Below are 15,751 nucleotides of genomic sequence, written 5' to 3'. Positions count from 1 at the left end.
GCCTAGGGCCACGCAGGCCACTGCAGCTACTTTCCCTTTGCTTTGGAGTGAGGTGAGAAGCCACTGGAAGTTTCTGAGCACAAGGGTCAGTCACTGAAAGGGGGCGACTTCGGGAGGAGCATGTGTGAGGATGGGTGGTAAGGGAAGAAGCAGGAAACTGGAGATGCTTTACTAGACTTTGAAGCAGGAAAGATGAGTTTGGCGTTCAAAGGAGAGATCTGGTCTGGAGATCTAAACTTGGAAGCCATCAGCATCTGAATGGTATTTAAAGCCACCGAGACTGGATCAGACAAAGAAAAGGGCCAGAACTGAGCCTAGAGGTACTCCGGTGTTTAGAAATTGGGAGATGAGGAGGTATGGGCAAAGGAGACTCAGAGAGAATAGGCACTAGACAGGGAGAAAACAGACTAGCAAGGTTTTCTTCATGTCACAATGAAAAAGGTTTTCCAAGGAGGTGGTATTGATCGACTTAAGTGTAGCTAATACGTCAAGAAAGATAAGGACTGAGAACTGAGAAATGCGGAGGGTTCCTACTTTTAAGACTATTTAGTGACAGTTTAAAATTTACAATGAAAACAGAAAATAGCAAAGGAGAGATGACACAAAGGGAGAAAAAAATGAAATATTATTTGTCCCTACCCAACAAAGATTAGTAGCTCTATTAAGTCGCTATGAAGATTTATCCTCTAAGAGATATACTTCATAGCCTGAGAAAACCTTGGGTAAGATGATTCTGAAAAAGATACATCTCACACAGATCACTGTACATCAATGTTCATAGCAGCATTATTTACAATTGCTGAAAAAATGGAAACAGCCCAAATATTCACTAGAGATGAATAGATTAACAAAATGTAGTATATGCATACAGAATTTAAGTTTGGGACGATAAAACTTAGTTCTACAGATGAACAGTGGTGATGACTGCAAACAATGTGAATGTAACTATTGTTGCAACCATATACTTAAAAATGATTAAAATGGTAAACTTTGTTATCTATAGTTTACCACAAGAATATATCTATATGTATAGTTCAGAAGAAAACAAATCACTTTCAGAGGAGATGGGAAAACAAAACTTTGTCAAATAGGTATGATGGCTTGTTTATAAATGGAAAAAGGTCAGAAATTAGTGAGAATCAAATGCTGAATTCTTGTTGGAGGGAGAATGAGTGACTGAAGTTATCCCTTAGAGAAACTCCTGATTTGGACGAACAGTGTTATGTATGTGTTCTTATTTTTTTCTCCCCATTTCCTCTGTGTGCCAGAGGGAAAACAGAGCTAGAAGAGGGAGCAACTTAGCAGCCAAAGTACCACTGGGTAGAAAGCAAATCAAAGGCTGAGTGCAAGTTTCTGTGAATGTTTTGGATGTCGACATGAAAGTAATAAACTCATGAAAAACAAGTCTAAGAGACGCTCCATGTGGAAGCATTACAAATACAGAGAAGAAAGGTTCTTCTGAAGACATGAAGATCAAAATCAAGGTTAATGTAGTGACAATGACATTTAATAATGGAGGTACTGAAATGGTATCTATGAGCTTATTTCTTTAACTCTGGTGGTTCTCAACCCTGAATTAATGGGGATGCCCAAGCCCGAGGCCCCCAAATTCTGGTGCAGTTGGTACAGGGTGAGCTTGGGCATTTTTTTCACGCTGTCCAGATGATTCTAATGTGTAACCAGGGTTAAGAATCATTGCAATTCTTATTCTAAGTCAGCCTCCTATAACAGGGCCCTCGTTCACTCATGCTGGAACCACCCGTGTTCTTGTTTAATATGAAAGTTCTGGAGGCTCTTTCCCCAAGGCCAATAAATCTGGATTCTTAACTGGCATTCCCAGTGATTCTTGAATAGAGCAAAGTTTGAGAAAATTGCTCTCAGTGGTGTCTCACCATGATAAGTAATAATTTGGATTGGCTTACTGTTATTCTTTGGCATTCTGAAATTAAGATATTTTGATAGTCTCAGACTGGCTACATTTGTGATTACTCATGAACACACACATTTGTGCCTGGCATAATCCACAATGGTTGATCCATACAGAAATGATCCAGATCATGAGTGTTTACTCTACAGAGTAGTGTATGCCTAGTTCTTATGAAGAAATAATTGGCTTATTAAGCCCAACACCATACTTGAACCTACAAAGTGAGGGGGAAAACCTCAGAAATAGTTACTCTTTGTTTTCACTCTATCAATTTGCTTAAATTCTTTTGTCAACTATTTAACAAACATACGTTAATTGTTCCCAGGGCCCCAATTGCCACTTCAGGTGGAAGTATCACTGGTTTGGCATAGGTACCACCAATCTAAAAAAAAAGAAAAAAAGTAAGAGTAGAGAAATTAAGCTTTTGAGGAACAAATGGCAAATAAAAGTTTCTATTTTTAATTGAGCTGCTGCTGCTGCTAAGTCGCTTCAGCTGAGCATATGATCACAATTCTTAAGTTATGGTTTATGTACTTGAACACTGCTATTACTCACTGATCCAATGTTGGAAAGAGTGAACGTTCCTCCTGTAAGGTCATTGGTGCTGAGCTGACCCGCACAGCCCAATTTCTGGAGGCGGTTCAATTCAGTGGCGATCTCAAATATGGAGCGGATCTGAACATTTTTCACATTAGGTACAATCAAGCCCTGCTCTGTATCCATCGCTATTCCAATGTTATGAGAAGCCTAAAAACAAACAAACAATTATATAGTAGCCCTTTCACAGGCTAACAGAAAAGAAAGGTTCAACCCTCACTGCCTTATGAACTTAACTATCAAAACCTATTTTCACTAGATTGATGGTAATTTTTACAAACTTTTCATTTATTTTTATTTATTCATTTTTGGCTGTGTTAGGTCTTCACTGGTACATGCAGGCTTCCTCTAGTTGCACTGAGCATGGCAGCTACTCTCTAGTAGTGGTGAATGGGTTTCTCATTGTCGTGGCTTCTCTTGTTGCAGAGTACAGGCTCTAGGGCACGTGGGCTTCAGTAGTTGTTGCTAGCAGGTTCTGGAGTGCGAGCTCGATAACTGTGATACACGGGCTTAAGTTGCCCCATGGCATGTGGAATCAGGGATTGAACCCATGTCCCCTGCATTGGTAGGTGGATTCTTATCCATTGGACCACCAGGGAAGTCCAGTGATGACTTAAAAGAAATGATTTTAAAAGGTTTTTTTGAAAAAGATAAAATAGGGCAACAGATTATTTTCATACATTGTTAGTGGAAGTGTAAGCTGGCATAGACTTCCTGGAGAACATTTAACATTAGGTACCAACATTTACAAAAATGTGTGCTAAGGGGATAAATGCAGAAGTATGTAGAGATGCACAGAGATGTTGAGTCAGATTATTTCTAAGATGGAGAAACTGCACATGATCAAAATGTTTGTCAGTAAGTCACTGGCTAAACAGATGATAAAGCTGTATTTATTGACATACAATGGTGTCTAAAATATATTATATGGAAAAGAAAATAGCCAAAAGAAAATTTTAATTAAAAAACTATAGTATTACATATATACTATATATAGAATTCCATATATTTTTTAACTGTACAAAAATAAAATCCTAGACAGACGTATATCTCAGCATAAACAGTTATCTTAGGGTCACGGGACTGAAGGTAAATATCAATATTTTCTGGTTTGAATTATTTGCAACAAGTATATACTTAATGAGAAAACTGTATTAATCATATGGAAAGATTTTAGATTCAACGCCCCCCAGAATATAAAGCTCACTTCTTGGTTGTATATTTCTAACAAGAATAATAAGTAAGAGCCAGCTTCCTCAAAGGAGTTCTCACTCTTCATAAACTTTCACTCCAAACAGAAGAGTTCACTCAATGGAATTTAAACTTTCATTAATTTGCTCATTTAAATAGGTCTTGTTTTATAAAACTGCAGGAATTCCACCTCAAGCCCTCTTCTGTTTGAGGGGAGTGTGTGTAGTGTGAAAAATGTAACCCACTGCCTCACAGCTGTGTATTTCCAATATTCTAACCAGAAAACCAAAAGGGGTTAAAAATGGAAATCTGCATATCTGAAGAGTGTTGTTAATTATTAACCTACAAGCACATTTGCACTTTTATTTAAACAAAATATTTTCACAACACATAGCCAACCTTGTATGTTATGTTCTGGCAGTTTTCATCCACAGAAGCATTAAGAATAGGAAACTGTAGTAATCCCAAGGAAGCAGCCTGTTTATCAGGGAGAAAAGGCAACATTAACACTTTTAACTCTGAAAGGAGAGGAGATTTGGAGCGTGAAGAGGTGAAAGGTTGGAGGGAGAGAATTCTTCTGTAAATTGAGTTTAATCTCAAGTCGACATGTACCGGGCATATTACTCCTAACTTGTCGTCCAGAAATGTGGAACTAGGTTACCCTTATCAATTAAGAATAAAAGATAAAGTAGTCAAGGTAGCTTGTACACACTAAGGAGATTTTCAAAATAACTATGAAGATTGACCAAAACACTAAAAAAAAAAAAAAAAGTCTAAATTCTCATGTTTTCCTCATTTACATGTAGAGTGTTAAGATTTCCATGAGAAGAAAACCTGCAGTTCAAAGAAACATTTTGAATTAAAATCCGAAAAAGCAGTTAATTATTTCCCTGTATAGAAAGAACAAGTGACAGGGATTTGAGAAGCTAGTGTTGTAGCTGGTGTCCCTGGCCAAGAGAAGGCACAGCTGATGCAATCACTGAGTTTAGAGCTCGTCTCCCCAAATTGGTGGCACTTCTGTCTTCCCACTCTGTCTTTCTCTGCTTTAATCTCTCTCCTTTTTTCTCTTTGGTCCATATTCAGATTTCTCTGTGTCCAAAATGTTCTCTATAGCTGTTTCTCTGCCCATTCAGGATATAATCAAAGTCAGACATCGCATTTGGTTGTCATGCCTTGAAATCAGTTTAAAAACTAAAAAAATAAAAATGCTTAAGATTGACGGTAAAAAGAATGCCTTCCCCCACCACCTGCATCTTGTCCAATTAACGGTCCGCTATATGCACTGTGTTGTGTATTTTTGTCTGTGGGTGGGTGGTCTTGACAGAAAAAAAGAAATCCTATCTCTGAACTGGAAAGTTAAGGAGTTTTATAAAGCATTTGATTTGATAACTATAACTTTAATCTTCTTTATTTAAAAAAATCCGTTCACTTCAGTCAGTTCAGTCACTCGGTCATGTCCAACTCTTTGTGGCCCCATGGACTGCAGCATGCCAGGCTTCCCTGTCCATCACCAACTCCCGAAGCTTGCTCAAACTCATGTCCATCACATTAGTGATGCCATCCAACCATCTTATCCTCTGCCGTCCCCTCTCCTCCTGCCTTCAATCTTTCCCAGCATCAGGGTCTTTTCCAATGAGTTGGTTCTTTGCATCAGGTGGCCAAAGTACTGGAGTTTCAGCTTCAACATCAGTCCTTTCAATAAATATTCCGGACTGATTTCCTTTAGGAATGACTGTTTGGATCTCCTTGCAGTCCAAAGGACTCTCAAGAGTCTTCTCTGACACCACAGTTCAAAAGCATCAGTTCTTCGGTGCTCAGCTTTCTTTATAGTCCAACTCTCACATCCATACATGACTACTGGAAAAACCATAGCTTTGAATAGACAGACCTTTATCGGTAAAGTAATGTCTCTGCTTTTTAATATGCTGTCTAGGTTGGTCATAGCTTTTCTTCCAAGGGGCAAGCGCCTTTTAATTTCATGGCTGCAGTCACCATCTGCAGTGATTTTGGAGCCCCCCAAAATAAAGTCTCTCACTGTTTCCTTTGTTTCCCCATCTATTTGCCATGAAGTGATGGGACCAGATGCCATGATCTTAGTTTTCTTAATGTTGAGTTTAAAACCAACCTTTCACTCTCCTCTTTCACTTTCATCAAGAGGCTCTTTAGTTCTTCTTTGCTTATACATTACAAACAGTATTTTGAGTATAATCCAAATTTTGTAAAAGGAAAAACAAGGTATGTGTCCACAGATATGAGGTCATTCTTTCCCCTGTACAATACTTTAACCGTCATTTGTACCTATGCCCTGTCTGCCTTAACATATTTTTTCAGGTTCTCTTCTTCCTCAATTTCTTTCATTCCCCAAACCCCACTAACAGCAACCAAGCTTCAACCTCAGCAATACTTTATTTAGTAAGTTCTGGTTGACCTTTTCTTCTCTCTTGGTGTGGGAGGCTGAATCAAAAGCCCCAATCTTGCACGCCTCCATATACATATCCTTTGGCAGTGCTCTTGCAAGCTCATTCTGAGCTAACTTATGTGACTCACTTCAGTCAGTGAATTAAAAACAAACTTGGTGCAGCGCAGCTTGGAGAAAGTGCTTACATTCTGCTTCCTCTCTTCATCTGCCAGTACTGAGCCCATGTGTAGGCTGGTATACTGGGCAGATGGGAGAGACATAGGAAGAGAAATGAGTCAAGCTCACTGAGGTCATCCTACAGCAGCTGGCCCCTTAGCCAACCTACCAGCTGTCTGTAGACATATAAGTGGGCTCTGCAAAGATCAGCAGACTGGCTGTGCTTATGAGAAATATGTAGACTGTAGACTACAGAGAAATAGACTGTAGACCCATGAGAAATAATGAATGGCTAACTATTTCAAACCATCAAATCTGGGGGTGGTTTGTCATTCAGCAATAGACACACTTGGCCTTTAAGTGACTTCTTGGTTCTGCTATCATCAAACCACTGACCCCACTCACCCTCTGCCACCACCCTGCCAACTCAACTTCTATCTACCTCTTAAACACTGATGGAAAACCCAGAGCCTTCTTTTCTTCTCCTTTGCACAAAATTTGAGTGATCTCATCCACGAGTTTCAACTGCTGTGCCTCTACAGATGACCCTCAGAGCTGTAATATAGTCTAGATCCCTCATTATTGGCACCTACTACATCTCATGTTTATAGAGCATTTCTTTCCTCATTAGGGCAGTTGTTAAAAAGATGGAGATACAGGAAAACAGTTTCTGTCTCATAAAACTCAGCATCAGTGAAGAGACAACTGAGTATAAATACTTTCAATATACTGAGATAAGTTGCAAAGAGAAACAAAAGGCTTATTTAACTCAGACTATGATAACCACCAGAAAACTAAGATCGTGGCATCTGGTCCCATCACTTCGTGGGAAATAGATGGGGAAACAGTGTCAGACTTTATCGTTTTGGGCTCCAAAATCACTGCAGATGGTGACTGCAGCCATGAAATTAAAAGACGCTTACTCCTTGGAAGGAAAGAAATGACCAACTTGGACAGCATATTAAAAAGCAGAGACATTACTTTGCCCACAAAGGTCTGTCTAGTCAAGGCTATGGTTTTTCCAGTAGTCATGCATGGATGTGAGGGTTGGACTGTGAAGAAAGCTGAGCGCCGAAGAATTGATGCTTTTGAACTGTGGTGTTGGAGAAGACTCTTGAGAGTCCCTTGGACTGCAAGAAGATCCAACCAATCCATCCTAAAGGAGATCAGTCCTGGGTGTTCATTGATGTTGAAGCTGAAACTCCAATACTTTGGCCACCTCATGCGAAGAGTTGACTCATTGGAAAAGACCCTGATGCTGGGAAGGATTGGGGGCAGGAGGAGAAGGGGACGACAGAGGATGAGATGGCTGGATGGCATCACCGACTTGATGGACATGAGTTTGGGTAAACTCCGGGAGTTGGTGATGGACAGGGAGGCCTGGTGTGCTGCGATTCATGGGGTCACAAAGAGTTGGACACAACTGAGCGACTGAACTGAACTGATGATAACCACCAGCTTTTGTAGGAGTCTACAGTGGAACAAAATTTGGTGTTTAGAATGTACATGCATTTGATCAAGGGAGGAGGCAGTACTTCAGGTAGAGTTGTATATTCCAGGAGCTACACAAAGCTTAATCTGACTATAGCAGTGGGGGTGACTGAGAGAGAAGACATGAAAAGTGGGCAGCAAAGGCTCATAGAAATATTCTATTATGCCACAATAAGGCATTTACAAACTATCCTGAAGGCAATCCTGAAAAGGAACCACTTAAAAGAACCAGGGAATAATACAGTAATTTGATTTATGGGGGAACAGTCTTGGTGCAGTGTGCAAAGCGCTTGTGGGAAGCCGCACTGGAGTTAGAGACAACAGTACACACTTTTTTAGAAAAGTGGACTAGAATGAAAACTTAGCTTCTCCACTTGTTAGATATAAATCCTTGAAAAGTTTGTCAACTTCTCTGAGTGCCAGTTTTCTTAAACGGAAAGAGAGAATAGCAATATTTACACATTAGCATTATTCTGATAGTTAAAAGAGATATACAGCATGCTTCATACAGAGTTGGGCAGAAGGCAGCTGCTTCCTAAATAGAGGTTAGTGAGCTGTGCAAGCTCAGCTGATGGTCTTATTCTTTTTATACTGGTCCCAAGGTCCTAGAAATGATTCCCAGAAGCCTCATATGTTCATTGAAAAGTGTAAAATCAATCCTGAGTCTCACTTTTGTTCAAATCAGGACTTTGTTGGCATGATCCTTTCTGAATTAAAGCCTTTACCTACCTGGCAGGACAATGCCAACCTAGTTCAAAGAGATAAGTAGATAAAAATCTGACACAAAAAAATTTCAATTCTATAAACTTCTGTGAAACAAAGAGAGTATATCTATACATTTTTCTAACTATGTGATATCATGAGAAATATTATTTTTATTCAAACCCATAGTTAACACACTGCATATGTGCAAAACATAATTTAGATGTCTTACTCAAGCCTTGCTTGAAATGAATGAAATCTTACTTTTAAGAAGAAGGGCATAAAGGAAAGTTTAATTCCACGAGCAAAAGCAATGGGTTTTAATTCTTCTCGTAGCTTAACCAGTTCAGTAAGGTCAACCTCATCACAATACCCAAAATGAGGTATCTTCAGGGCTGCAGACATGGTCTTGACCATTGCTTTCTGAAAGCCTAGAAAACACACACACACATTTGTTTTTATTCTTAAAACCCTTGATCCCTTCGACAACTATAATAGAAGGTTCTCTAATGTCACTTACTCTCAATTAAACTCTTTCTCTTGGACCTACCATCTTCATTACATACATTACATAGCTTGAAAGCCACTGATTTCAATGCTGAAGCATGGACTGTAGCACAACACCAGTGTCAAGTGTAATATATAACAGGTGAGTGTTGCTAAGTCATTTCAGTCATGTCTGACTCTTTGCAACTCTACGGACTGTACACTGCCAGGCTCCTCTGTTCACGGGATTCTCCAGGCAAGAATGCTGGAGTGCATTGCCATTCCCTCCTCCAGGGGATCTTCCTTACCCAGGGATTGAACCTGTGTCTCTTATGTCTCCTGCACTGTCAGATTCTCTACCAATAGCACCACCTGGAAAGCCCAATATAATACGTAACTGCTTTCCAAGCTGTAGTGTATAAAAAACGCAAAAGGATTCAGGCCACGTATTTACACAATGGCTTTCTTGCAAAGTCACTTCTGGAAGTTAATCATCCTAAGAGTTTGTACATAAATCAGAAGTACTTGTTTTGAAATCTAACAAAAAATAATAAATATTTAAAATATCCTGAACAAGTCTTCAAACAGAAAAATTATCTCCTAAATCATAGCAGATGGTGACTGCAGCCATGAAATTAAGATGCTTGCTCTTTGAAAGAAAAGCTAAGACCAACCTAGACAGCATAATAAAAAGCAGAGACATTACTTTGCCAACAAAGGTCAAAGCCATGGTTTTTCCAGTAGTCATGTGTGGATGTGAGAGTTGGACTATAAAGAAAGCTGAGCGCTGAAGAATTGATGCTTTTGAACTGTGGTGTCGGAGAAGACTCTTGAGAGTCCCTTGGACTACAAGGAGATCAAACCAGTCCTTCCTAAAGGAAATCAGTCCTGAATATTCATTGGAAGGACTGATACTGAAGCGCAATACTTTGGGCACCTGATGCGAAGAACTGACTCACTGGAAAAGACACTGATGCTGGGAAAGATTGAAGGCAGGAGGAGAAGGGGATGACAGAGGATGAGATGGTTGGATGGCATCACTGATTCAATGGACATGAGTTTCAGCAAGCTCCAGGAGTTGGTGATGGACCGGGAAGCCTGGCACATGCAGCAGTCCATGGGGTTGCAAAGAGTCAGATACAACTGTGCGACTGAACTGAACTGAGCAAGTCTTAAAACAGAGAAATTATCTGTAGACAAGTTTATAGGCTAAGGAACCTGCTAACATATTACTCCTCAAAAATTATCAGTATATATTAAAGCTTTTCCTAGAAAAGTTATAATTTCATAATGTTGAAGCAACTTCCCCCCAAATAAATGGCACTATTCCTTTACATTACTGTTATTATTACCTTTCACAGGTTCGGTTCTGTCTTTGCCTGTGAACACTGGAGGCTTTGATATTGGAATAGGAATAGTTCTGTCTTTTGGTTTTGGTAGAGGTGGCATAATTTCAGCTTTTGGTGAAGGAGGTAGTATAGCTCCTGTTTGCTTTTCCAGATAGTTGAGAATATCTTCTTTAAGTATTCTGCCATCTTTTCCTGAGCCAATAACTTCACTCAGCTTAATCTAAAACACAGGACACCTTTTTAATGCTAAAAATAAAACTACCTAAAAAATAAATAAATCCATCATTATGGTCTCTAAGTGGAATTCAATGAACTGAAGGTAAAGTATCTCTGCCCAATAAATTATTATAAGGAAATAACGTTTTCTTTATCCTAACAGAACACTATAAACTATAACATTTTCATCATCTTAATAGAATACTATAAACTACAGCTACACTGGTCATTTGTTACTTTTCTACATACTGTTCATTTACCGTGTAGTAACAATGTAATATCTACATTGCATACAGCTACTTTTGAAAATATATTTTTAAACAACCATTTCTCAATTTCTTGCATAATTCTTATTGGATTTTTTTTTTTTCCTTTTCCTGAAGACTACATAAGAACTGAGCATTTAAAGAAAAGTTAAACACTGTAACAAATGCAGACCAATGTTTCTGACCCTGGCTACCAGTATACACACAATGGCTAAAATAATCATCCAACAAAAGCTCTCTGTAACAGCTACACTCTGCTATATTTAAAATGGATAATCAACAAAGACCTAATACATAGCTCAGAGAACTCTGCTCAATGATATGTGGAAGCCTAGATGGGAGGGAATTTGGGGGAGAATGAATACATGTATATGTATGGCTGACTCCCTTTGCTGTCCACCTATATCTACCATAACATCATTAATTGGCCATACTCCAATATAAAATAAAAAGTTTAATTTAAAACAAAAAATTCTGTCAATTAGTTTTTTCTTGATGGTCGTTTTAGAAAGATCAGTACAAAACATTGAAATGAACTTTATTGAGGCATGTTTAGAATGTGACTTCCTCAGCTCAAGTTTAAGGATCAACACCTAAGTTTTATTAAGGTATTTATTCCACAGAATAAACAATAGAGGATGTAATTCCACTTGCTACTGGTCACTCATGATACTTTTTGGAAACATTTATGAGCTGGCTTTATTTAATCACTTCCTATGTTTGGTTATAGAGATAAAATATTTTCACTAAATTGAATTCTGCATAAAAAGACATATAAGCTTGGATGATACCCTCCTGCTTAGTGTATATTAATCTCTCAAGATTAAGTCCTGCTTTATTTATATTAGTGTTTCTTAAGAATGATTTCAAAAGAATAAAGGACTTTATCACATCAAACATTTAGTTTGTAACAAGTAAACTCTAAGAATTTAAACAAATAACTTTTAGGTAATTACAAACTCTGAGTGCCACTGGTTTTAAACTCTATTCATTAACATGTAAACTGCAAAAAAAAAGGGGGGGGCGGGGGAAGAGTTGTTTTATAATAAATCTGCTATTTAATTTCTAGTAATTATACAAATGTCCTAATTATATATATATCTTTAGAAAGACACAGGAAAGCTACATCATACATTTCTATGGGTAGTCCTTCTATATAATTTTTTTAAATGGTAAAATGTTTATAGCTTTCAAAGCAATATAGAAGATCATTATTTCATCTAATACCTTAACAATCTAGTATTCCATAATACCATTTCTATTTCTCTATTTCAACAAATCGTCTTCATATTTGAACACATTTAATGGCTAATAAATTTTCATTAAAGGTACAGAACATAATTTTCCTAAGCATTTCCCTGCTTTTGACCACATATGTGCCTTCTAGTTTCTGGCAAAACACTTACAAGAATATATCCTAGATGACCTTCCCCAGTGGTAGGATAACTACCTGAAGAGATATGAACATTTTAATGACTCTTACTACATATTCCCAAAATGTAAACATTTTTTCCCACTGTAACTAAACTACTTCTCTCAAAAAGAGACAAAAACCCTGCACTATGGGGCATAGTGGAAAGAACTTAGGCTTTGGAAGCAGAAAGATCTGTGCTCACACCCCCAGTTGAGCTACTTATTTGACTGTAGGCAACCCAATCAACTTCTCTTCCCTTTCTCATCTCATCAGAAAGAGGATAATCCAAACCAGCTTGCAGGGTTACTGTGAGGATTAGCTGTAACGTATGTATGGCATCTGGCTCAGAAGTGCTCAAACGATGGAGGCAACAATTGTTGAGGCAGTATCAATAATTGAGACCACTGGTTTTAGAGTCATGGAGATTCACTTGGGAATCCCAGTTCTACTATTGTGTTAGCTGTGTGACCTTGGACCAGTTATTTGACCTCTCCAAGTCTTATAAAAGTCTCTTATTTCATAGAGTTGTGAAGATTAAAAACAAGATGACATATAAATTATTAGCACAATGCCCAGGAGCCATCTTGCTTTGAAGATTAAGCATCAATGATTGGCAAGTAAGAGGGAACACAAAAGACCAGCCTCCATGACTGAAGTCAATACTATGGTGTTTTCTATCTCCCTGGGATCCAGCAGATTCTTGAGACCATATTCGTGCCTGGACCATTTCCCATCCCTTCCCTACACTGCTTCCTTTCTTTCTAGTAAAGATGATCACTCTTTCAATTAATCAATCACATGTTCCCAAACCCCTGTCTCAAGCTATGCTTCTGGGGTACCTGATCTAAGACTCTAGTATTTACGAGTGTTTAATAATCAGTAGCCCTGACTGTTACTAGGCTCTCAGAAAAAATAAAAAACTCACACTTCTCACTTAATATGAATAATAAGTTCACAATTTTCTTCTCATTTCTCATTTCTCATAAGGACTAACCTTTTAGTAACTTGAGCCACGTTTCCTTTAATCCCAACTTGAGCCAACTCATTATGGAATAGCTGGGCAATTCTTCATAGATACACATGTAGACCTTCTATGTGATCTCACACTTAAATATTAAGAAAACTTACATTGTTTTCCATTGCAAGGCGACGAACTGCAGGAGTCGCCAGTGTTTTCTGGCCTTTTATCTCTTGGTGTGTGTGTTCATCATGGGACACAGCAGGGGTTTCAACAACATCTTCTTCTGAATCTGGAAACAAGGTAAAATATTACTGTTTAGTAGAAAATATTAAAACAAGCTTGTTGTTCAGTCCTTAAGTTCTGTCCAACCCTTTGCAATCCCATGGACTGCAGCATGCCAGCATGTCCTTCACTATCTCCCTGAGTTTGCTCAAACTCATGTCCATCAAATCAGTGATGCCCCTTCTTCTCTTGCCCTCAATCTTTCCCAGCATCAGGGTCTTTCCTAATGAGTCAGTTCTTCACATCAGGTAGCCAAAGTATTAGAGCTTCAGGTTCAGCATCAGTCCTTCCAATGAATATTCAGGATTGATTTCCTTTAGGATTGACTGGTTGGATCTCCTTGCAGTCCAAGGGACTCTCAAGGGTCTTCTCCAACACCACAGTTCAAAAGCATCAATTCTTGAGCACTCAGCCTTCCTTATGGTCCATCTCTCACATCCATACATGACTACTGGAAAAACCATGGCTTTGATTAGACAGACCTTTGTTGGCAAAGCAACATCTCTGCTTTTTAATACACTGTCTAGGTTTGTCATAGCTTTTCTTCTAAAGAGCAAGCGTCTTTTAATTTCATGGCTGCAGTCACCATCTGCAGTGATTTTGGAGCTTAGTGTCTTATAATATATAAATAAATTCCATTTAAAGTATATAGTCAAAAAGCATGATAGATGAGCTACTTCAGAATGGAAAAACACAACTTCAAAATAGAAAAACAAACAAGGGTACTAGAGTGCCTGAGGGTGTGTACTAGTACCAGGTACTGTTTAATGATTATGATTATTTTCTATTTACATCACTTCTGTTAAAATTATGTAGCAGCTACAAGTTAAAAAATGAGTTTCTTTCATAAATTTTAAAACACATGTACTGTAAACATTTTCTTAATAAATTTCACATATTCGTATATATGTACACTATATATACATTTGTATATATACATACATATGTATATATGGCATGAATTAAGAATCAAATGTGAGGTAAATTACATGAATCATGTAAAATCTGTGAGAATCTTAAATGCTTTCCTAAGATAATTTAGCATTTAAATTTTTTTCTCTGCTTTGAATGCAACGAAGAATCCTGTGGAAGGTTTTATTTTCATGGCTAATACTAATTTGGTAGCTTGTCTCTGCTAATACTAATTTGGTAGTTTTATTCTCTAACTCTAGAGTAGTGATATAAGAAAAATAATCTTGGGCTATTAGCATGCATTGTTGCAACCAAAAAAGGTTTTGAGAGCATTTAATCGTCAAGGTTGGATGCTAGAAAGTCAGTGCTGCAGTACAGCAGAATCTCTGTGGGAATAAGTAAATTAGAGACAGCCTGTGAACATCAGCAGGCAACTGAGTTATCTTTCACATTCAATTCTAAGCAAATAAATTTCCACTGCTGCAGCTGTGGAAATACATTCCATTCATTCATCCCCCTTCACTAATCTATGAACTGGCCCAGTGGAGCTCTCAAAGTTCCCCATATGGGTAAGGAAGAGAAAAAAGAAACAAACAAAAGCTTTGTACTGAACATGAAGGGTAGTAGAAAATGTGACTGTTGGAGTTCAGGACATACTGCCCCAAAATATGCCACTCTGATGTACTGATTATTTTGAGCTGTATGCAATTGGAAAACATCAAACGCAAGGAGAGGTTAACTCTAAACTGTCACTTACCTGAAGACATCCAAAAGGAACTCTAACTGTCATAAGCTCCCTCCCCAGGAGAGAGTCTGACTTCTAGAGAGGATTGACTCTTATCACAGAAGAGATTAGAAATTCGTAACACAGACAGACAAACTTTTGTCACAAACTATCCTCAGTCAGTCACTCAGTTGTGTCCTGCTCTTTGAGATCCCATGGACTGCAGCACGCCGGGCTTCCCTGTCCATCACCAACTCCCGGAGTTTACACAAGCTCATGTCCATCGAGTCAGTGATGATATCCAACCATGATCAAACTATCATACCTCCCACATATTCCATGAAGAGCCTGTTTATCTTTGCTAAAAATGGTTTACTCTCCCTTAAGAGGCCTCCTTTCCTCCTACTCTTTTACTTTCACTCTAAAACACTGTATTGTCCTGGCAAACATCTTTAATACTATCAACTCTATACGACACCTAACTTTTGTTGTTACCGCAGAACGTACGAACAGACACGTTGATAGAAATTTAGTGCCAGTGTTCTAGGTGCAGAATGGAACTGATATTCCATCTCTGAAAACAATTTTCAGTGTAAGAAAGTGGTTTAGAACATGGGTTTTAGAATTAAACTGAGGTGGGGTCAAATCATAGCTCTAC

The 15,751-nt window shown here is 38.3% G+C and overlaps 1 protein-coding gene across 5 annotated transcripts in view; it reads right to left on the bottom strand.

The window, feature by feature from the left end:
• DBT (dihydrolipoamide branched chain transacylase E2) overlaps positions 1-15,751 on the bottom strand; it is a 38,800-nt gene that overhangs the window by 3,514 nt on the left and 19,535 nt on the right. For 4 of the 5 annotated variants that reach the window (XM_081493209.1, XM_081493212.1, XM_081493214.1 and 1 more), the window contains 6 exons: positions 13,343-13,464; positions 10,322-10,538; positions 8,748-8,914; positions 4,115-4,192; positions 2,483-2,674; positions 2,238-2,309 (listed from right to left, as the gene is read on the bottom strand). In XM_081493209.1, coding sequence (XP_081349335.1) covers positions 2,238-2,309; positions 2,483-2,674; positions 4,115-4,192; positions 8,748-8,914; positions 10,322-10,538; positions 13,343-13,464 — 848 coding nt within the window. The remainder of the gene's footprint in view (positions 1-2,237; positions 2,310-2,482; positions 2,675-4,114; positions 4,193-8,747; positions 8,915-10,321; positions 10,539-13,342; positions 13,465-15,751) is intronic. The other variant, XM_081493210.1, reaches the window with a different exon arrangement.

This window comes from Giraffa tippelskirchi, chromosome 5, assembly GCF_054371585.1.
Source record: "Giraffa tippelskirchi isolate mGirTip1 chromosome 5, T2T-mGirTip1v1.2.pri, whole genome shotgun sequence".
NCBI classification, from domain to species: Eukaryota; Metazoa; Chordata; class Mammalia; order Artiodactyla; family Giraffidae; genus Giraffa; species Giraffa tippelskirchi.
Note: the sequence above shows the minus strand (reverse complement) of the source record. Positions and strands in the feature narration are given on the sequence as shown.